This window comes from Taudactylus pleione, unplaced genomic scaffold, assembly GCF_031769625.1.
Source record: "Taudactylus pleione unplaced genomic scaffold, aTauple2 ptg001032l, whole genome shotgun sequence".
Lineage (NCBI taxonomy): Eukaryota > Metazoa > Chordata > Amphibia > Anura > Myobatrachidae > Taudactylus > Taudactylus pleione.
Genome location: NW_028285433.1, coordinates 10241488 through 10264998, shown reverse-complemented (window position 1 = coordinate 10264998; position 23511 = coordinate 10241488). Strand labels below are relative to the sequence as shown.

Sequence of the window (23511 nt, the reverse complement as noted above, 5' to 3'; positions counted from 1 at the left end):
TTAGCTTATCTACTATTTTTTCTTTTCTATCTTCTGTATCTTCTTCTCTACTATATAGAAGCGAAAATTTGTCCTTCTGTCTTTCTATACAAATCCACAGTTTACAAGCGCAGATCGTGAAATTTTACATATGAGTGTATTAAAACACGGCGGAGGCAACTAAAAAATTTTTACATCGAAATTAATGTTAATTTTTAATTAATTAAAAAACACTATTTTTGCTGTATGCTCATTGTGGGGCCTCACGGCATATGGGTAGTGCCTCGGCACAAGCGTTTTGTGTTGTCATGTTTTGTCATGATCTTAATGTTTATTATCGAAGAGAGCTTTAGCAGGCTTTGCCAGCATTCTCAGCTCTCTGACCATACCAAATTATGCAACGACATTGACTTCTTTCTTCGAACTGTGTCAAAATTATGACTTTGCAAGGACCCTGCTGTACTGTGAGCTGCCAAAATATTACACATGGAATGCTTCTCGAAAAGTTTTTATGCGCAGAAAACAGTGAGTCGCTGTAGATGGTCAGCCTGGTATCAGAGCAACAGAAGCTCTTGGCCGTGTTTACACTGTACATCCGACAAATTTTGAATGCTTCTATTTCCGAAGTTTGCTTTACACCGTTACAGGTCCTACTTCCTTTGAAGACCTTAGGAATGTTGATGGGGAAGTTTGTCACACTTTTCGTGAGGCCTGCCTAAGGAGAGGTTTGTTGGACGATGATGTGTAAACAAACATTCTTAAAACCCCGGGCAAAGCCGGGTACTCCAGCTAGTATATACATAAATACAGTATTTTTATAAGAAGGCACTCAAAAGGGATTTTAAAATAAAACTTATTTTATGGAAAATACATTTGGGCCCAGGGCATTACGTCATAGTTAATGAGAAGTTCAGGAACTGAGTTCCTGCTGAAAAATAACACTTGCCTCAGCACAAGGGTGAAAAAACCTTGGGAAGGGGTTAATAATGATATCTTCTAATCTCCAAATGACAAAATTATTAAACATGTTGCAGCTGATGCCAAGCTGAATGCAAGTTACCCTTAATTGTTGCCGCAGTGCGTGCATGGAAATAAATGTATATATTCGCTCATGTGTAGAGTTCTATGGATCTCTGCAGCCAGGCCATACGCTATCAGTGTGACTATCCCTTGTGCAAGATATTTCTGAAACAGGTGTAAATACATGTAGGCACAACTCTGCAGAGCCCTCAATTCTGTTGACTTGCTTTCACTGAACTTAGCCTATGTGAGAATGCCTCGTTGCAGCCCAGTTAGGCCCCTTCAGTCACATTGCTCATACTTGCGTGCACCTGGTTCCAGCACAGAGCAAAAACACACACACTACACTCCACATATGGACCAGCGTTCAAATCTGCCTCAGCTCTGTTTTATGTACTTTAAACATTGAAGGGGTAGCAGCGTTACAGTATGGAAGATCAGATTACTTTTATTCTTTTCCTAAAAGCTACAAGAAAACACGGGAACATATTAATACATATGCATGTTACATGTTATGGCTTAGTTGCCCAAATTAAAATTAAATCAATCTCAGTAGGGGAATGATAATAGAATATGGCATAGGTTCTCAAACTCGGTCCTCAGGACCCCCAGCAGTGCATGTTTTCCATGTCTTCTCACAGAATCAAGTGAAATAATTAGCTCCACCTGGGGATCTATTAAAATGTGTCCGTGAGTAATGACAACACCTGTGCACCTGCTAGGAGACCTACAAAATGTGAACTGTGTGGGGTCGTGAGGACCGAGTTTGAGAACCGCTGGAATATGGTATACTAGCCTATTCTTATTTAAGCAATACCTTGTGCGCAAAACATTTTTTTTTAATGGGATTACCTTTGCATTCACTTTAAGAAAACAGGTTGTGCTGTCAATGGAACCACTCCTCCTAAGGCAATAGATGTCAGTGTAGAACCTGAGTTATCATGAACTTCCTATGCCGACTGAAGCATTCATACTTTTTACACTGTACATCTAGCAGAGCCAAAGATATTACATACTAGAGGCTGAACATGTTACATGTGTCATTACAAAAACATAATAAAAGTTGTGTGCCATCCACGTATTCTAATTAAAGCTTCTTTGCTGCATCTCACTGAAAAATAAAAATAATTTTGATTGAATGACCCAGGGCCAGAGAAGATATACTGTTCAGAAATAGGCCCTTAGGTTGTCAACTGATGGGTGTAATATATCTATCTATATAGATAGATAGATAGATATCTATATTGTGATATCTTGGGGGTAATTAGCTCGGCAGAGGGTGGATTGGTGCAGTGTTTAGGTGTTTAGTGAGGGTCCACACACAACTTTCAAGTAAAACAAATGAGATGGTGCTTTACTTCCAGCAGGGAAAACAGGTACAGCACAAAGGACCAGAAAACAATAAACAACCTAGCCCCTGTTTAGGGCGTCTAACTCACTTCTTGGTCCCTCTCTAATGTGTTGCAGCTAGTCTGCCACCAAAGTCTCTGCATGCAGGTCTATCACCGGCTCCAGCCTGGCTTGGATTGGCTGCCACAGCTACACAAATACAGTCAGTCCTGGAGGCCTTTGCTGTATCATACAGATATAGGCCCTGGCTTCCTCAGCCTGCAGCTTCACTGCTTAAATGTCACACAGTCTGAGAGTTTGTGGTCCCCCCTTGCCCCCTACAAGGTCCAGACACAGGCCTCCTGGTCCCCAATGGCTCGCTCAGCTTCACTGGGTTCTCTGTGTCATGGCTTGGTGTGGGCTTGGACCCAGAGTGGAGTCGGATGTTCAATGGAGGCTAGTTTGCTGGAACTGAAAGGCAGCCGGTCTTAATGGAGTATGACTCATGAGGTGACTGGGTACACGGAGGGCAGTTCAGCTGAAGGGACGCGGACTGTACTCAGTGACCGGGGTCGGCCGGTCTGCAGCTGGTAGCGGGTACAGGTGGCAAGCTGGTACACAGGGCTGGAGTGGTACAGAGCTATGAGGTGGTCACACTGTGACACTCTGGAACTGCAGCACGTACGGAGCAAGGAAGCACAGGAACTAGCTCACAGCATACGCTGTGAAAGACGTTGCACTGGCAACTAGAGGACCTCTTGACAGCCCTTTAGCACCCTCAGGTAGTGCAGGATTGGTTGCTAGCATTCCCTTGACAGCTGTGACCTGATTGGCTCCAACTAGACACCTGACCAGAATCCAAGATGGCCGCGCCCATCAGTCTTCAGCACAGAAGTGCTGTCAGTCACACCTGCTCACACCTCTCTCCAGATGGGCCCCCTCAGTCTGTGGAGACCCCCTGTGCCCAGCGCCGCTCTCCAGGACCCAGCTCCACCGCCAGAGGGACGACGCCAGAGCGGCCGGCAAGGTAAGAGCCACGACCCTGGCAGCCTGACAGCCCGGATCGTGACACGCTGGCTGCCACAATCCCACATAAACTGTCTCCCATGGCAGCCTGACTGGTCTGCCTTCACATCAGCCCACACCTGAGCTATATCCACAAGACCGCAATTAGGCATCTTCCCATAATACTTTTCTAGTCTGTGTGGGCGGATCTCCCCTGCCCCACACAGAATCTGCTGCTCACCAGTGCCACCTCTGGTGATACTGCCACATATCCCCCTCCCCAGCTTGAAACCCCTGGGTTCAGCTACATGGGACAAGGCATTCTCATTGCGAAGTCCCTCTTCACTCTCCTCATGAGGGAAATCCACTGCATCCACGGTCATACAGACTCTTGTGATCTCTGAGGGTCTCATCCTCTAGATTCCAGAATTTATTTCCCTCCAAACTTTTTTCCTCACTTTATGGTAGCAATGGTACTTCTTGCTTTCTTTATGCAGTACTTGAGGGTCATCCCCGGGTACTACGTCAGGCATCAAGAACTTGAAGTTACTTTTCCCAAAGCGACATATTTCATCTTTACTCTTGCCACTTAAAACTATTAAAGGAACATCTTTTTGCCAACTTCTACTTGTCCCATCTTTAACCTGCAGCCTTGAAGCCCTGTCTTGGCTACTGGCATATTTTACCGATGTCCCCTTGAAAGAAGAGGAGCTAACATTATCCCGAGAGTCACCACCATCACAACTTCTGAACCTTGGCTTTATGTCAACAGACAACGTACTGGCACTGTCACCCACAGATTCTGGACTCCCGTGTCCACATAGGATACTTGAATATTTACTCCATTGATCCACATAATTTATCTCACGGCTTTGATGGCTATCTGCCACTTCATTAAGGCATAGATCTCTTGGATTTTCTTGTGCTCCTGATTTTTGAGCCTTGAAAATCTGATGAACAATCTCAACATGTTCCACCAGCACAGGTTGAAGTTCACTCTCCACAGAGGTCTTTATTTTCCAATTCACTTTAGCTGGACATTTTGCTTCAAGCTTTGTAATTTTAGACCACTTCACTTCCTCACAGATAAATCCAGCAGTACTGCAAATTCCATCCTGCTTGCATCAAGGCATTGTTTTACATACATGAGTATTATTTTCACAAGACTCTCAGAATTAACTTTCTCCAAGTTTCTGCTTTGCCCTGCAAAACTGTGTGATTGAGTCACATTCTCATCACTCTGAACACCCGGCAACAAAAGAGTCCATCCTTTGAAGCTATCACTATCTCCGTAGAATTTTGTACATCCTGTACCTTTACTTCACAGGTCACGCGATCACCATCTGTATACGTCAATTCTTTATTATCAACTTCGGACACAGTTTTGCAATCTGGACCTGAGCCCCTTTTGGAGAACTTCATACCCTCAGCTATCACTGTAAGCTGAAAGTCACTGCAAGGAATCTCATCCACTTTTCCAAGACGGACCTTTAGGGAATTTCCCAACTCCGATACTTCTGTCCCTTCCTGTACACTGGTATCGTTAATGAGGACATCTCTATGGTCCCATTGCTGCTGAAAGACATAACTCTGGAACATCTTACTTAGTTCCCGCAATTCACTGTTTGTCCGCTGCTCATCACACAAGACACTCTGTACTGGTAGCATATCACTCTGCGTGCCAGCCTTTTCAGGATCAATCTGTAACATTTGCTGCTTGCGGTTATGTACTTCTGCCACACTGGGTTCAGCAAAGACATCGGATGCCATTTTAGGTCCAGAATTCAACTTCAGAATGTTATTTAACTTCTTTTCCTCTTGAGATTTTCCCACTACCATGTGGAACTTTTCCTGAGCCATCGACAGCTGCTCTTCCAGCTGGGCAATTTTCACCATGGCACATTTCAACTTGCTCTCAGATTGCAGCAGATTGCACTCCACAACTTCATGTTCAGCAAGTCTCAACTTTTGTACATTAATTCAGACTCTGCCACGTTTAATTCACTTTGCAACTGCAGTTCTTTGGTATTCCTCTCTACTTGGAATCATTGCAACTGGTTCTGTGTACCTAGCAGACACTTGTCAAGGTTCTCACTCTGTTCTTGCAACTTCCAAGCCCTGCCATGAGCAAGGTTAAGCTTTCTCTCCAAAGATTCACTTTGCTCTGTGGCTTTATGCAGACTTTCCTCCAGGAATGCATTTCTTTCTGTCAGACCTTCTGAAACTGCTCTAGCTGCAGCTAAATTGGAGTGGAGAGTTTGTACTTGCTCCTTACAGCTGACTTTAAGATGGACCATCTCCATCTCTTTTCCTTCAAGGTCAGTTTCCCACTGAGCGTGAGTCTGCAGCCTCTGGAGACATTTCTCTTTTACTTTCACAAAACTTTCCCACTAGAGAATTTTTCTCCAATTCACAATCTCTAAAGCTTTACTTGAGTGGAGGCAATTAAAGAGTCTTTTTCCTTTAACAGCAGAGCCAGATCCGCCACTTTCACTTGCGTGCGCTCTGCATCACTCCGATGTCTCTGGACACCTTCTTTCAATTCCTCCACTTCCTGCTGAAGTACCACACACCTTTGCTGCAATACAATATCTTGCTGTAATATGTCATTCTTTGCTAACAGCACATCATTCTCACACTTTGTAATGCATTTGAAAAGTTTAGCTTCCTCAAGGCGTTCAGACATAGCTGCCAATTTGAGGTCTGTCTCGTTAAGACCTTCACATTTTTTTATTTCTTCCTGCTCAAATGCCATTTTCAAAGAGGACAATTCACACCGTAATTTATTTTCAGCTTGCTCATGAAAATTTCTCTCATCAGCCAATTGTTCCATTAAGTCATCAACCTTCCCAACATAATACGTATTACTTTCATTCAAAACTTTACGCATACTGTCAAATTCTTCCAGGCTGATATAGTCCTTTCTGGATGGATCTTGCACCATACACTGACCACACACACTGACATCTTTATTCTGCTTTGTAAATGTCTCTTTCAATGGAATAACACTGTTTACCCCATCAATTTGAAAGGATTCACTACAGAGGATTTCAAACAGCTTTAAATCCTTTCCATGTAACCAACTTTCTTCACATTCAGACTGTAAACTCCAGCCTGGGTTTTCCATTTCTCTAGACTTAGAATTAAATGTTGTAACAAGAATCCTCCCTTTAGAATTGTTCTTTTTATTTCCCATGATTCTTGGCACAAAAGATCTTGTTGCGTAGACCTGTGTGCGTAGAATCTTTATGCCCGCATTCTCCATCAAATGTGATATCTTGGCAGTAATTAGCTCAGCAGAGGGTGGATTGGTGCAGTGTTTAGGTGCTTAATGAGGGTCCACACACAGCTTTCAAGTAAAACAAATGAGATGGTGCTTTACTGCCAGCAGGGAAAACAGGTACAACACAAAGGACCAGAAAACAATAAACAACCTAGCCCATGTTTAGCGCGTCTAGGTCTGTATATACCCTACAGCTGTAATTATGTTATCTGGTGATCCTGCAGTTATTACTGTTTAGTTAAATATGAAGATTGCCATATATTTTGATGTTTTGACATGTCAGCAGCAGGCCATGTTTTCTGCATGTCCTGCTTTGGATTATGTTGCCAATATGCGCTGAAGCTATTCTGGTAATGAGCATTGGAACCACTGTTGTACTGCTCTGTCCAATATGAAGATTGCCATGTGTTTTGTTGTTTTGCTATGACTACAGCAGGCCATGTTTTCTAGGTATGTGTCGCCAATATGCGTTAAAGCCAGATTTTCTTTGGCCATGTTTTCTGCATGTCCTGTTTTGGATTGTGTTGCCAATATGCGCTGAAGCTATTGTGATGTCTTGGTGTTAATTAGCTCGGCAGAGGGTGAAAGGGTACAGTGTTTAGGTGCTTAATGAGGGTCCACACACAGCTTTCAGGTGAAATAAACAAGGTGATGCTTTTACTGCCAGCATATGAAAACAGGAAACAGAAAATAACAAACAAACCTAGCCCCTGTTTGGGGCGCCTAACTCACTTCTTCAACCCTCTCTATAAGGGAGCAGCTAGTCTGCAAACAAAAGTCCCAAGTCAGCTTAGCCCTGCTTCCTGCAGGTTAACACAGGCTCCGGCCTGGTCTTTAGTTGGCTGACACAACTACACACACATATGGTGTGTACACACTACACGATATGCTCCCTGAGCGATATCATGTAGTGTTGTCCCCGGCAGGCTGTGCTCAATGTCGTTCATGACTTTGAGCACAGCCGCTGAACGATATCATTAATGATATCGTTCAGCGCTGGGCTCTCTCTCCCATTCCATGACATGCAGCAACCTGACAAGATCGTCAGGTTGGCCTGCATGTCAGCCCGATAAACGATGATGGCGAACGACCCGCGGGAATGCGCGTCGTCATCATCGTTCATCTTTTTGGTGTTAAAAATGGACGATAAAGTGGACGACTGAATGATAACGATATCGTTATCGTTCAGTCGTCCACTTTATCGCCCAGTGTGTACGCACCAATAGTCTGTCTCTATGCCTTCCCTGTATGCTCCAGGTTAGACCTTGGCTTCCTCAGCCTGCAGCTTCACTGCCTTCTTGTCACAGTCTGAGAGTTTGTGGTCCCCCCTTGCCTCCTGCAAGATTCGACCTCCTTGCCTCCCAATGGCTCGCTCAGCTTCACTGGGCTCTCTGACTGGTCTGCCTCATCAGCCCACACCTGAGCTCTCTCCACCAGACAGCCCTTACACAACTTCCCAGACTCCTTTTCTTCTCTGTGTGGGCGGATCTTTCCTGCCCCACACAGAATCTGCTGCTCACCAGTGCCACCTCTGGTGATACTGCCACACTATTCTAGTGATGAACATTGGAACCACTGTGCACTGCTCTGTCTTATATGAAGATTGCCATATGTTTGATACTTTCCTCAGGACAAGGAGAAATTGTGATATAGGTAGACCATTTTTCAATCCATCAGGATGATGGCTGGTAGAATAAAGCAGAGTATTCCAAACTGTCTGTTTGCGAAACAGTGTATAGGCCAACCTACCTTTTTTTTTTTTGAAGATAGAGATATCTAAATAACCCATCCAACTTTCGCTGATAGCTGACGTAAACCGAACCCGGGTATCAAGTGAATTTAGAGAGTCATTCATATTGTGAAATGCATTCTCACTGTTATACCAGATTATAAAGATATCGTCGATGAAACGTTTATAGAACAGGATATCTGCAGAATATCTCGGCATGATATGCCGCTGTTCATATCGGTCCATATAGATGTTGGCATATATATATATATATATACATATATATATATATGTATATATACGTCACTGACAGATTGTCCGGCACTCAAAACTATAACGCAACTTGCCTGGGTGCACATGCAGAGAAGGTGATGCATACAGTGGGAACGGCAGGCACTCAGCAGGACCAAATAGCTACACAATAATAGAGCCAGACGGAGCCGGTGTCTAAGTCAACGTTTCAGCAGTCACGCTGCTTTTATCAAGACATACATATGTCTTGATAAAAGCAGCGTGACTGCTGAAACGTTGACTTAGATACCGGCTCCGTCTGGCTCTATTATTGTGTAGCTATTTGGTCCTGCTGAGTGCCTGCCGTTCCCATTGTATATATATATATATATATATATATATATATATATATGTTAGAGATGTGCGCCGACCCCCGTGTTTTGGTTTTGGATCTGGATCTCCCCTGGTCTTGGAAGTGAATCCGGTTTTGTATTTTTTTCCTTGGTGTTTTGTTTTCTTGTTTTGGTTTTGGATCTGGATCTTTTTCTCAAAAAATTAAAAAAACAGCTAAAATCACATAAAATGTGCCTTTTTTTGTTCCTACAGTATTAACAACCTCAATAACATTTATTTCCATTCGTTTCCTGCAACTTGTGTTGCTGGCTGGATCTTGTGCGGTACTGCGGTTAAGCCTGACACACACACACACACACACACACACACACACACACACACACACACACACACACACACACACACACACACACACACACACACACACACACACACAGAGAAAAATATAAAAGACACTTTGATTGATTTTTCTTTTTACTATATATATATTTTTTTTATTATTATTATTTTTTTTTTAGTCCAGAACTTGGGCCCAGATGGACACAGCACCAGCCCAGATGTATCTACAGTTCTGCACCAGCCCAGATAGACACAGCAGACATAAAAAACATCAGCCCAGGACACAGCAGACAGCACAGACAGCCTAGATGGATCAGCAACAGCCCAGATGGACACAGCAGACAGCACAGTGACAGCTGTCACAGGCACCAGCCCAGAATGGATCAGCAGTCACCAGCCCAGGACACAGCAGATAGCACCAGCACCTCTCCCAGCCCTACACTACCCACCCTCCCTGTTCAGTCTCCACAGCCGGAGTGAAATGGTGTCCGTCGCGTGGTCCCTTATATACTACATTGATCATGGAGACGAAAGCTCGCGAACATTGAGATTGCGTCTCTATGGTTTTGCCTTGATTTGAGAGATCCAAGTAAGGCGGGAACATCCGAGCCTTCTTGGATCCGACTAGGTTCTTCTAAATTCGGGTGGGTTCGGATCTCTGGAAACTGAACCCGCTCATCTCTAATATATATATATATATATATATATATATATATATATTAGGGGTGAGCGGATTCGGTTCTACTCGGTTCCGTTCGGATTTAAAAACCGAATCTTATTGGCTATCCAAAACTCATGACAGCTGATACCCAATAAGATTCGGTTTTTAAATCCGAACGGAACCGAGTAGAACCGAATCCGCTCATCCCTAATATATATATATATAGATGTAACAGCCTGCCCCTGTGCTCAAAGTGGAATCAGAGCCAGAATATCTTTGTGACTAATGAGGAGTGTTGTCAATGAAAGAGGAATGGGCAATTAATTAGCTTGTTCTGTCATGAAACTTGATTTGTGTGAAAAGTTGCTCACCGGAGCATCAATCATCAATGTATTGTAACCACTTAACTCCCTTGTCCCCCTCCCCACAGGTCCTGCTTTCCACTGCTTACTCATAATCTGCACACGTCTAGTCTGTTCCTAGTCACTTCTTACTACCTCTATCATTCCCATGTAACTATTTTATTTACTACCATCCTCTAATTTGTTGCTAAAAAAAATGTGCATAATTTTAATATGATCTTCTACTATCATCCCTCCAATTTTTTTTGTCCTCTCACTCCACTTGCCATGCACACTTTTTCTCCACCCTTTTCCTACTTTTCCTACTTCCCCTTCAAACAATCTGCTCCCTGCACTTGCATCAATACCTAGACTATACCAATTGAATATTCCCCATCACCCATATGTCCCCTGCCCTTATCCACTTCTTCCTCTTGTCTGCTAGTGACATATGCCCTACCCTTTGACCCCACTGAATTCCCACTATCTGATCCTGCTCTTCTTTCGGCAACAAAACTTCCCTCCTGCCTCTAACTAGCCCAACATTATTCTCATCCATTCCCTTACCCACCTCACCTAGTCTTGTGGACACTTGAATGCTAGATCTATCTACAACAAACTCTCATGAATCCGTAACATAATCTTATCTCACTCTTGTAGCCTTTTTGCTGTTACTGAAACTTGGATAAATCATTTTTAGAATGCTTTTCCTGCAGAACTCTCCTATTGGGCTCTCTACTTCATCTGCACTTCCCATCCTGGTGACTGTCAAGGTGAGTAGGTGTCCTCCTGTCTCTCAAGTAACACCTTTAGTGTCATTGTTCTTAACCTTCACTCTCCTTGACCTTAAAAGGTCATACCATAAATTTCTTCTCTCCACTCTACCGCCATGTTACTGTCAACTATCGCCCTCACGGGTATTGTCTCCCAATTCCTTGGCAACTTTGCTGCCTGGGTTTCCCACTTTCCATTGAACTAACTACAATTATTCTACAGAATTTTAACATCCCCATTGTGAGCCACTGGCATTGCTCCTTCTAAACGCCTTATGCTATTATGGTCTCTTCCTGGTTGGCTTCACCTGCAATGCATCATGGTCACTCCATGGACCTAGAGTTTTCCCATTGTGTGGCATCTACATCTTCTCTAAATCTTTTCTAAATCTGACTTCCTGCTATCTGACCACAATCTCCTTTCATTATAACTCAGTTTGCCTAAATGGCCTTTTCCTTATTATCCTCTATAATATTTCTACCCTACACATCTGCTATAAAGTAGACATTTTCAGAAAATTGTGATACTTACTGTGTGAATTGCTTTTATTTCCATCTATTGTGTACACCCATGTTAGGTACAGTACAGCACAAGCTCACCTGTATACTGTATGACTTTTTTGTCAAGTCTTAATCCTCCACTTACTTCAAGACATGGTGTTGTTGTTCTACAAGGTCCACAGTTTCCAGAGGTGAAACCCACTACGACAAGCTTTCTCCCCGCTGCCTTCAGTTCATTTTCCAGTTCATCCTATATTGCAGAAATGACAAAGTTAACAATTAATTGATATTGTCCCTGTAATATAATTATTAATTAATATGCTCTTTTAAAAAAATATTTTTTTTCCCCCTAATATATCTGCCTTCTTATTCAATATATAATTATCGCCCTCATGATAAGTGTATTGTGATTCCTATTGTGCTGAGCTTACTTTTTGAGTTCTCTCATCGGTCACAACCACCTCATTTATTTTTGGGGGTTTGTTGGTAAATCTGCAGTGAGCTTTAAACTAGAAATGTGCAGTTCGGCTTACCTGAAAAACGCACACACCTGAACTTTGGGGTTTCTGAGTCAAATCAAGTCCCGGCTTGGGTCTCTTTTAGGGTTCCGAGTAGAACCGAGACCTGAAACCAAAACCTGATCCGAACCAAAAGTTATGAGGGTGGTTTTACCAACACCAAAACAATAACATTTGAGGGTGGTGTTGCCAAAACCAAAACATGGGAAGTCTGGATTCTCGGCAGGAATTGTAGCCATTTGAGCTATGGAAATCAGAGGGATGCAATCCTGTCAGTAAAACTCAGAAAACCCCTCAAATTTGCAAAACCACCATTTATTAAATATACTCAATAAATGACCAATAAGATTTTGCCCTTTGAACTTTGTAAGTAAATTATGCCCAGTGGCGCACATTATGGGCATGATTTTAAGTCGGACGCAGCCACGTCTGTGTTTGCATCTTTTGTCATAATTGTCTCGGCGACTTTATGCTAATACTAGTATAAACCCTTTCCTGATGTACATCCATGAATCTGAATGTGCAAGGACTGTAATGCCCACTTTGAACGTCTAGTCGCAATCATCGGCTGCGAAGGGGGTCGTGATTGCGGGGGCGGGGCTTAGCATCAGGGGCGGGGCTTAGCACCGGGGGGGGTTGCAGCGGCGGCCGGTCGGTGCATGCGTGGGCACTTTGTCATGGTATTTTTTGCGAAAATACCGTGACTAGTGTGCGGACGGGATTCACAGGGACAGAGCTTTATCGCAAGCTCTGTCCCTGCAAGGGATTTGTAGTAAATCCCTGTGATATTGCCTGAATTCGCAATGCGAATTCAGTTGATAATATCACACTACAACCTGCATTCAATATGAGGATTGTAGTAAATAGAGCCCCAAGGGCCTGATTCAGCTTTGGAAATAGAGTGAGAATTAGCCCTTAACTGTATACCTGGACAAACCATGTTGCAATGCAAGGGGTGTAAATACATAAATTTTTCTGCATGTAAAGTAAATACTGGCTGCTTTTGTATGTAGCCCACAAATACTGCACAGCTTTATTATTACACTGCACTTTAGATGTCAGTTTGGACACCTCCCTCCCAAATCTAAATCTCTCTGCACATTTTAAATCTGTGCCACCTGCAGTGCAGCATGGTTTCACCAAGATGATCAGTTAAGTGCTAAATCTCACGCTATTTCCAAAGCTGAATCAGGCCCCAAATCCTTACAATTAGGAAATGGTACATCCAAGAATAAACAATGTAGATTAGAAAGAGTAACTACTGTACAATGGTACTAATGCCAAATACACACTTTATAAATAAAGCAAGGTAATCTTGGTGATATTAACCAGATTATATAATAAGAAAAGAATCTGGGTTTTCCTTGGCAGCAATTTGACCAAAGCACCTGTCTACACAATGAGTACATTCATCTTGTTTCATCATGTCTGCAGACACCAGCACTAACTTGTAGTATGGACTCTATGGAGCACAGAAACATTTCATTAGATTACATATATGTATGTGCTATTCAAATCACATATGGATGTAAATGTCCTGTGTTGTAATTTGCTGTACATGCTTCAAAGGATGTGACTGATTCTAAGTCAGATGCAGCGGCGCTGTGTTGGCGTCTTTTGCCGCAGTCACTTCATTGATTTCATGTGAATGCCACTACAAGCTTTTCCCTGGTGCTCAGCCATGCGTATGACTATGAATGTGCAATGAGATGCTCTGATTTTATGCGAATGCCACTACAAGCCATTCCCTGGTGCTCAGCCATGCGTATGACTATGAATGTGCAATGAGATGCTCTGATTTTATGCGAATGCCACTACAAGTCATTCCCTGGTGCTCAGCCATGCGTATGACTATGAATGTGCAATGAGATGCTCACTTTGTGCATCTTTAGATGCTAAAATCTCACTTGCTTCGTCATGGAAATGTGCGCCAGCCCCATGCTAGGTGCAGGTTTTGTATCAGAGCATGGCCTCCAATGTAGGCAACTAAGCATCTGAGTTTGCAAACAGTTCTGTGACATGCCTATGACAATCCCATAACACACCCATAAGATGGTACATCTTTGTGTGTCTGATTAGCCGCTTCCCAGTCACACCACTCAGGAAAGTGCCAATACATTTCTGAGCTTGTGCGTCTCAGTCGGTCCTGTGACTCTGTACACATACACCGTGGGATGCATGCACAGTTTTTTAGCTACTTAGACAAGTGCCCAGTTAAAAACTTAGACAATTTGCATGAATGAATCCGGCCCAATATGACAACCTTTGCAGACATTAAATTATTTGTTTAACTATATACAATTCCCCCTTTGCTTTATCTTCTCATTAACCTTTTTTGTGAGCATATCTTGAATTTGCTAATATTGGTACAATCTGCAGGCAGATATGTCTTGCAGACAAGAGCTAATTAGGAATTTACAGATAACATTCCAGAGGCCAGAGTACAATAAACAGAGCTTTTCAGAGACCAATAAACAATACAGAGAGCATTCCAGAGACTTACATACAATGCAAATAGCATTACATAGACTAATAAACAATACAGAGCATTCTAGAGACTTACATACAATACAGATAGCATTACAGAGACTGATATACAATACAGAGAGAATTTCACACATCAATATACAATACAGAAAGCATTCTAGAGACCTACATACAAAATGGGAAGCATCTTGGAGAACACCTTAAACGTGGAGAGCATCATAGTGACTGCTATATAGTTGGAAGAGATCAGCACATTAGTTAATTAGTGTCTGTATCACCCCAGTTGCTTTATGGAAGCACGGGTGGCTGGGTGCGAGGGAGAGGGATACATCAGCCTTTTCTACAAAACATGCAATAAGCTTGCCAGCCACCACAAGGCAGCCTAATATTGGAAGCTGCCCTAAGTTAAAATACAAAACATAAAACACAAATTAAACATCAAGAATGCTAATCAATTAAAAGCAAAATATGACATGAAAAAGAGTCAATATAGTTAAATTATACTGATGTTGATTGACTATAAACAGTCCAGCTTGTTAAACACAAATTAACCACTCCCATAGGGGAATTTTAAAACAAAAATTGACATATCATTGCTCACATCTAATTTGTAGACTTATATATGAAATTATAACTTATATACTGTATTTAGCAAGTTCCAACACCAGCAGCAGTATAAAGCAAGCATTAAGAACCAATATCTAAATGTAACTAAATATAACCAAAAGTATATCACAACAGTATATAAAAATTATACATGGGATAACACCCCAAGACATACAATAAAAATGAAGTTCTGCAAAATTCTATCCTCTTGCTCAACTTATTCAAATTAATATGTGATTCAAAATACTCACTTGTAGACATGTCAATCTTTGCTCCATGTGAGCAGTTCCACCAGAGCATAATTACCAGCCTATTAAGTTATGAAACAAGGGAATTAAGAAATTGGATACAAACCGTGGGCACCACAGAGCAATCTATTATCGGGGACAGTACCTAATAGGCCAGATCCAGCTGCAGGTTATATAACAAAATCAAATAAAATACATTTCACATTATGCTTGAAGTGACCCCATGAGCCAGGTCCTTTGAAAATGCCTGGTGAAACCTATGGCTATTTCGGCCCTGCTTGCGGAGTGCCCAGCAGCGATGACAGAGCAGATTTTACTTTGTTTCAGGTACATTATTGTTATTATTATTTTTTTATTTATAAGGCGCCAAAAGGGTTCTATAGCCAAGTACATAAGGAATGGAATAAATAACAATTAGCATAATTCCAAACTGTTGCTGAAAATTCTACAACTTTACATAAATACGTAATTCATTACAATGTGCAATTAACATAATTATATGCACTCAAATGGCAAGTCTATTGTGCATTAAGATTATTTTTTACATGCATGTTTTAGAATAATTGCACTTTTTATTGTAAATAGCTTATTAACTAGAACTAAACTCTCAGAGGCGTTTTATTAATTCATATAAAAGTAATATACAGTAAGGGTATTGTCACAGCTTTTGCTGGTTGGGAAACTGACTCTGCTACACTGTATGTGCAGAAATCAAAGAAATAATTCGTAATAATGTAGCTCTGATTAGATTGTATAATTAGAAGTATATGTTAAAAGATGGAAGATAATGTGCTATATAAATGATGTTACTGATAACAGTGCAGTTTATTTGTTGCTCCAAGTCAGTGATTAGAAATAAAGATTTCAACAGAATAAGGCAACGTAAAAAATGAACAACTTTTGGAGTAACCTGAGCTATTTTGACAATCAGGAAAAAAATAAGATTTTAATGCTATTCATGTTCCTCTGCACCTTATCGAAATATGTGTTTTGAATTTAGTTCCATATTAACTCATTACCTTACACATTTAAGTGTGAATATGTAACCTAAATTAAATAGATTTACTAAAAGGAAACACAAAATATGGGAAAAAGATTTACCTGGTCATATATCTGTTTCAGTGCCATAATGCGCCTTTATCTTCACAAGACGTTAAATTTAATTCTGTCTATCAAGATGCTGCTGTGCATTCTGATTCTTCCTTGGCAATTACTAATATTTGTGATGCTCCAATGACCCTCGGGGCAGCAGCCCAGCCCATTATTACTAAATACAATGTGATCTGTCCTGTGCTCACCGACATTTTGGGAGTGGCACAGATTAGTGTAGGGCAGATTAATCCTTGTATATTAGATTTTATTTGTGTCTTTTCTAATGCATAGTTTTCTTTAAATGCTGGTTTTCATTCACAGTATTCTCAGAAAATAATAATAATTAGAATTATACTGTATAAAGAAAATTAAAAACTGATAACTGACAGTAATGTCAGCCTTGGTGATCTGACTCCAAGAAACAAATCCTTGATTCATAGTACATCGGCAAATATGAGCATATTACCCTACTGTCTCACATAAGAGATCTGGAGAACAAAATGCAACACTATCATAACTTGATTACTAGAGTAAAAATCTCAAAGTGGGTTTGTGAACTCAGGGCCTGATTCAGAGTTGGGAATAGAGGCCCTGATTCAGAGCCGGATGCTCTGACAGAGTGCTCGCTCTGAATCAGGGCCAGGCTTTTTTTTTTTTTTGGATGGCCTCCTGGCCGCTCGCATAGCTGTGGGTGACCACCCACAGCTATAGCGAGCGGGCAGGAAGATGGTCACGATGGTCAAGACCAGCGCGACCATCGGGCTTGCGACGAGACCCTTTTGGTAGGGTCTCGTTGCCGCAAGCCCCAGAGAGATTTCGGCTCTCACAGAGCCGAAATCTCTCCCACTGACATCACTCGTGATGTCAGTGGGGCGTCCCCAAAATGAGGCGTTCACATGGGAACGCCTCCGTTTGGGCAGCCACTCCCATGGCCCGCCCACCAAAGGGGGCGTGCTGTCACTCAACATCGACAGCACGCCCCCTTTGGTGGGAGACCCGGAGCGACGGCTTGCCCGTCGCTATCCGGGTCTTGCGCATGCGCATGACGGAGCCCGGTCCGTCGTGCGCATGCGCACTGGGCCACCATCGGCCCGTTTGCGACCCGTTTAACTGTGTACCTGGACAAACCATGTTGCAATGCAAGGGGTGTAAATTCATACATTTTTTTGCATGTAGGGTAATACTGGCTGCTTTTGTATGTGGCTCACAAATACTGCACAGCTTTATTATTACACTGCACTTTAGATGTCAGTTTGGAAACACTCCTCCCAAATCTAAATCTCTCTGCACATTTTAAATCTGCCCCACCTGCAGTGCAGCATGGTTTCCCCAAGATGATCAGTTGAGAGAGATATCTCTCTCTATTCCCAACTCTGAATCAGGCCCTCAGTGGATATGTTCTATACAGGACTAGAGATTATTTTTATTTAAAGATGACATTTATGAAAATTTGCTGAATTTCATTATGAAAATTAGAACTGCCTTTTATCTCACCATCTGTTCAGAATGAAGTGCTTGTTCAGCATTTATTTTCTTCCTGCAGTGTGACTTGTATGAGAGGGAGCTAGAGAAGACATTTGGCTGCCTTATTTTTTAGCTTCTGTTACCTCTCTAGGGCTCTATTCAGCAAGCACATTTCTACTCATGGAGAAATTACCGTTTATGCATAATTTAAGTATTATTGCTATTTATCAAAAGGTTAACAGAAAACATAACGCAATTATCTTCTCCATTAATACCCCACTCCTACAATATCGCAATGTATATAGGATGTCATTTCTGCTATACAGGTAGCAGAAAAACATTTAAAGAATGTGCCGTAACTAGGGTGGTGCGACCTGTGCCATGGCACAGGGCACTGCAGGGCAGGGGGCACTGTTTGGGCCTGTCAATTTTCCTATTTATTATCATTCTCACTTGTAGCTTCCTCTTCTTTAATCCCCAGTATCTCCTGGCCTCTCCGATCTCTTTGCTGGCCCTTCCCCATGAGGTCATGGCCATTTTTCAGGTGCGCTATCTTATGTCCCTATTTAAAAAATGGGGGGAGGCGCCAATGCTCACTCTGGCACAGGGCACCAAAAAGTCTAGTAATGGCTATGCTGTATATAACGCCATCTAAGAATGGCGTTATATGAAGAAAATACCTTATTTCAGCTGAAAACTGCAGGGTCAGAGGGATCTCTTCCAAACAAAACAACAGATGGTTAGTAACCATCAGATTCCGATGTTCATCCCAACGCTGAACTTACAGACGGACTCCGGACACCACTCCTCCACTGTTAAGTGCTCCCTCTCTAGTGTGATGTTTCCGCTCAGCCCTCTGTGAACAGTAGGCATCTCCCATGGAAGTCAGCACGGTTCTCGGATGGGGGCACCAAGGCGAGGAGGCTCAACAGGAAGCCCAGGAAATACAGGGTATATTGTGCAAAGAGGACATTGCTCATTGTTTGGCAGCTGGGGAGGGGTGTGCGTGGAGGCTGTGGAAATATGCAAAGGTGCCCCAGCCCCGGGTACATGTTACAGATAATGCTTACCATAGCTGCAATACAATCTATCATCCATGATCCTCCTGTCCTTCCCAGGACATCCGAGTGGCAACAGCAGGGGGGGTTGTGGTGACACTGGTGAGATGCAGGGGGCAGGAGCGAGCATCAGGGAATTGTGGTGAGATGCAGGGGGCTGTGGTAAGAATCAGTGACAGCAGTGAGAATCAGGGGCATGTGGAGTGATGCAAGGGGTTGTGGTGAAATATAGGATGCTGTGGTGAAATACAGGGGGCAGTAGTGAGAAGCAGGGGGCTGTTGTGAGATGCAGGTGGTAGGAGTAAGAAACAAGAGGCTGTTGTGAGACAAAAACAAATTCCCCAGGGGACTGTGGTGACATGGCATCGGTTGTTATGAGATGCAGGGGACTATGGTGAGATGAAATTGCTCCTGTGTAAAGCCAGGGTAGGCTGTTTGTGTATATATTCAATATATCTATATAATAAGCAAGAAAGTGTGTGTGTGTGTGTCTGTCTGTTGTCCTTTATGCACGGCCACAGTTTTGTACCTAGCATCACCAAATATGGCATGACAGTGTGGTTTGTCCAGGATTAGGTTTTTGCCTAGGTTTGAATTTCGTCAGGGCCACACAGTCACACAATCCCATAAAACTGGAACACTCTTAAATATACACACTGTCACACTCTCATCTCTTTCAAAGTGCAATGTTCCACTTTTCCAACAGGCAGAGTGCCTGGCAGGCTCATAAGCAGCTTGGCACTAGATAATTCTAGCTGTGACAGACAGCACTATCAATCCACAATCTATTATCCTGGCCTCCGTTTTCCAAAATTCAGGTATGTTGCTACCGATGGGGGGAGTGGAGATGCCAGGATCTCCATTGGCTGAAGGAGATTTCCTGGCCTCTTTTACCCATCTGCAGTGGCTGGCTTTCCTGACTCCATGGTCACTCAGCTTGCTGAAGGGATCGCAGAGGGGTAGGAGGAGAGGAATATATAAAGTGGGAGGGAAGAAGGGTGCAGGCCTGGTCCCTGGGGAGGGGCCAGCCCACAGTTACTAGCAACTGCAGGGATCGGAGCAAGGAGGAGTGGGGAGGAGGAAAGCAGAGAGGGGCTGTTGGGGGGAGGAGGTGAAGCAGCTGGAAAGGGGAATATCTCCCTGCCCAGTCTGTGGTAACCTTGCTCCCTATGACCAAGTATTGTACATATACTGGCACCTCGGAAATGTTTGCGGGGGCTAGTTGGCCCCTTGCCCTCCCCCTTCTGGCGCCTGTGAGTACAGGTTAAAAAAGATGACACTAAGTTGCTGTGACATTATTGACATTGTACAAAGCAAGTCTGCAAAGTGTTACTGTTTATTGGTTGTGTGAGAGAAGCACATCCCGCCTAGCATGGCAACCTCCTGCAGGAGGAATGAAAGAAAGTTCCATGGGTACATTTAGTGAAGCATAAACACTTCAGTTAATTAATTTATAGTATTAAGCTTAATGATATACAGGATAGCATTTGAGATATAAACATAATTGTTAACGGGCAGTCCTTTATAGAGCGTGTGATGTTATACATCAGTGTCGATCCCAGGCACTCCACTGGCCTCCGCTCCAATCCCGTCTCCCCGGAAATAGAGTCCCTTGGTTGTCACCTGGTCTCCCACGTCCCTACCACTGTTGCGTTTCGACCCCTGTTCTGGGGTCTGTTCAAGGTAAGTCCTGATCTTGAATGATGTGCGTGTAACATCACACGCTCTATAAAGGACTGCCCATTGACAGTTCTTACATCTACCCGGTAATTGTTATCTTTACAGCCACTGGGGGATACCCATCCATGTTATGAATGCTATATGGTTCTGCAATTGTATTTTGTCTGCATGTTGTCCATGCGAGTGCTTTGTGATTGCAATTATTAGCATACTTTCACATCAGAACTGCATGCGCGATTGCAGCCACGATAGCAACAGCGATTCTTGCTGAATGAGGCCCCATGTGCAATGGTCAATTAATATTCGATTCCATATTTCTTCAAGAATTCCATCTCTCTATTTAGATATTCTCCACCATTATCAGATCTCAGAGTTTTGAGTCTGTGATCAGTTTGATTCTCAACAAGTCTCTGTAGTCTGTAATCTTCTTTACTACTTCAGACTTCTCTCTGGTGAAGTGTATGTGTGTCATTCTTGTGAAATCATCAATGAATGTCACAAAGTATCTGCAGCCATTATGGACTTGACTTTCATTTGACCACACATATGTATGTACCAAATCAAGTGGTGCTTCTGCTCTGCTTGCTGACTTGGGAAAAGACTGATGACTTTGTTTTCCTGATATACAGCTTTCACATGAGTATCATGTATATTGATGACACTGGGTGCCTGTAGCTATTACTGTCCCTATCTGTTTCACACAATGCCCTTTCCTTTAGCGAAATTAACTCTGTGACCTCTTTTTTTTCCCATCTCTGGTACATAAAAAATGTCTTGAGTCTCTGTAACTTTTGCTCCAGTCCTAATTTTCAAGCGGGCTTTAACGGTTCTAACCTTTGTAGCTGTAAGTACTTGATTCACAATTCCATTGATTGTGATAGGGTCACATGTGGTTAACATGGAGGGTATCCGGATGATAGACAGTAACCAGATAGACAGGCAATAGATAGACACCAGAAGATAGACAGTGAATAGGCAGACAGGGTTAAAGGGTCAACAGGGTTAAAAGGTCAACAGGTAAATGGTCAACAGTGCATTAGGTTGACATGGTTAAAAGGTTGACATGGTCAAAATGTCAATATGCATATAGCCAGTAAGCCGAACTCAGAAGTTAAGTTTCGCTTCACCGCCACAGAAATCTCCTCCTCATACTGCTGAATTCACATAACTTTGTGTTGTTTAAAACGTCTCAGATTAATTATTCTAATGAGTCCCCCATCTTGGTATGTGGCCTAGAGTGCTGTCCACATGTCACTGACATCTCCCATTTAGGATAGAGTACATGTGTTGCGCTACACTCAAGTCAATTGTTCCCATGACTCTCTCTACATTATCTGGGTTTGGACTGTCACCAGGATCTACTGTCACCTTCCACAACCTTTCTTGCTTTAATTGCATTTCCATAGCAAACTTTAATGTGGTGTAATTCTCTGTTCCTTTCAGCCCACCCCATTATGGGTGTAGCTCCTGTGTGCACACTTCTTAAGCTGGGTACACACTTGACGATGTGTTGTTCAATCCAGCGTATGTATACTCGCTATGTTGCTGATGATGCTCACTCCTGGCAATCATCAGCAACCTCCTGCATGCAGGTCCTATGGACGATATCGTTAGCGGGGGCCATGCTGCCAAACGCTGCATGTCCCCCACCGTCATTCAGTCACTGCCAGCATCAGTTAGTGTGTATGCACTTGCCGATGCCGGCACCCCTGCTGGGTCCCACCGAAGTCATACACACTAGAAAGCATCTAGTGTGTACCTGGCATTACAGACATATTTATGTAGTTATGTAGCTTCTGTGTACTGACTAGCTTCTGTGCTGTCACACTGCATTGGAAACACTATGTGCTGTCTTCACTCTGTGTTTGATAGCAGTCTGTGCCTTGCATGTGTCTAAGATGGTGTCTGTGTGTTGCTGAACATTCTAGCAGCTTGGGGCCAGTGTAACTATAAATTATGTGCCTGGGCCCATATCCTGTTGGATTATGTGTTTACAGGTGGTGGTAAGGTAGAATAAATGTACATACCAGCAGATGACGTGAGACAATGAACAGTCCAATACTTAACTAGTGGGGTGGTTTATTTTGTAGCAATGTGATAGTACAGATCTACTCAGAGTTTTAAAGACACTGGTCATAGAGCGGAGCTTGAGCTGAGCGGAGCATACAGCTCACAAGCCGGTGACTGTATGTTGGTAGTAGGTAGCGAGGCAGCATTGAACCAGGCCCTCTGGCAAGTGTGGGTAGCAGTATACCGCAGGTCTCACAGTACTAAATAGGAGACGTCTTTGCCCCACTGTGGCGCTAGTACACCTGTGCAGTACTAGGCTCGGTGACCATCTTGGTAAGGGAATGAAGCATCCCTGGAGGATCCAACATGGAGTATGGTCAGTAGCGATCTCTATCTTTAACAGATTTTAGAGTTAGGGTTAGGCTTCAATTAGGGTTAGGGTTAGGCTGCAATTAGGGTTTGGGTTAGATTAGGGTTAGGCTGCAAGTAGGGTTAAGGTTAAGCTTAGGGCCATATTTGGCAGAAAATACCACTGATGTTGATATATGTTGGCATTCTGGCAATGTTGACATTATGTCACTGTTGATATTCTGAACCTGTCGACATACTGAATGTTGACATACCATGGGGTATAATTACTAAAGTGAGGGTTTTTAGAAGTGGAGATGTTACCCATAGCAACCAGATTCTACTTAACATTTAACTAGCAACTTCTAGAAGATAATAGCTAAAAGCTGATTGATTGCTATGGGCAACATTTCCACTTCTAAAAACTCTCACTTTAGTAAATATACCCCCATGTC

The 23511-nt window shown here is 42.8% G+C and overlaps 1 protein-coding gene across 1 annotated transcript in view; it reads right to left on the bottom strand.

Moving 5' to 3' along the window:
- Positions 1 to 16589, bottom strand: part of LOC148454069 (thioredoxin-like) — a 57478-nt gene extending 40889 nt beyond the window's left edge. The window contains exons 1-2 of the mRNA XM_088461303.1: positions 16506 to 16589; positions 11691 to 11795 (exon numbers count right to left, since the gene is read on the bottom strand). Of these exons, the coding sequence (XP_088317429.1) occupies positions 11691 to 11795; positions 16506 to 16532 (132 nt within the window). The 5' untranslated portion in view covers positions 16533 to 16589. The remainder of the gene's footprint in view (positions 1 to 11690; positions 11796 to 16505) is intronic.
- Between the last annotated feature and the right edge of the window lie 6922 nt (positions 16590 to 23511).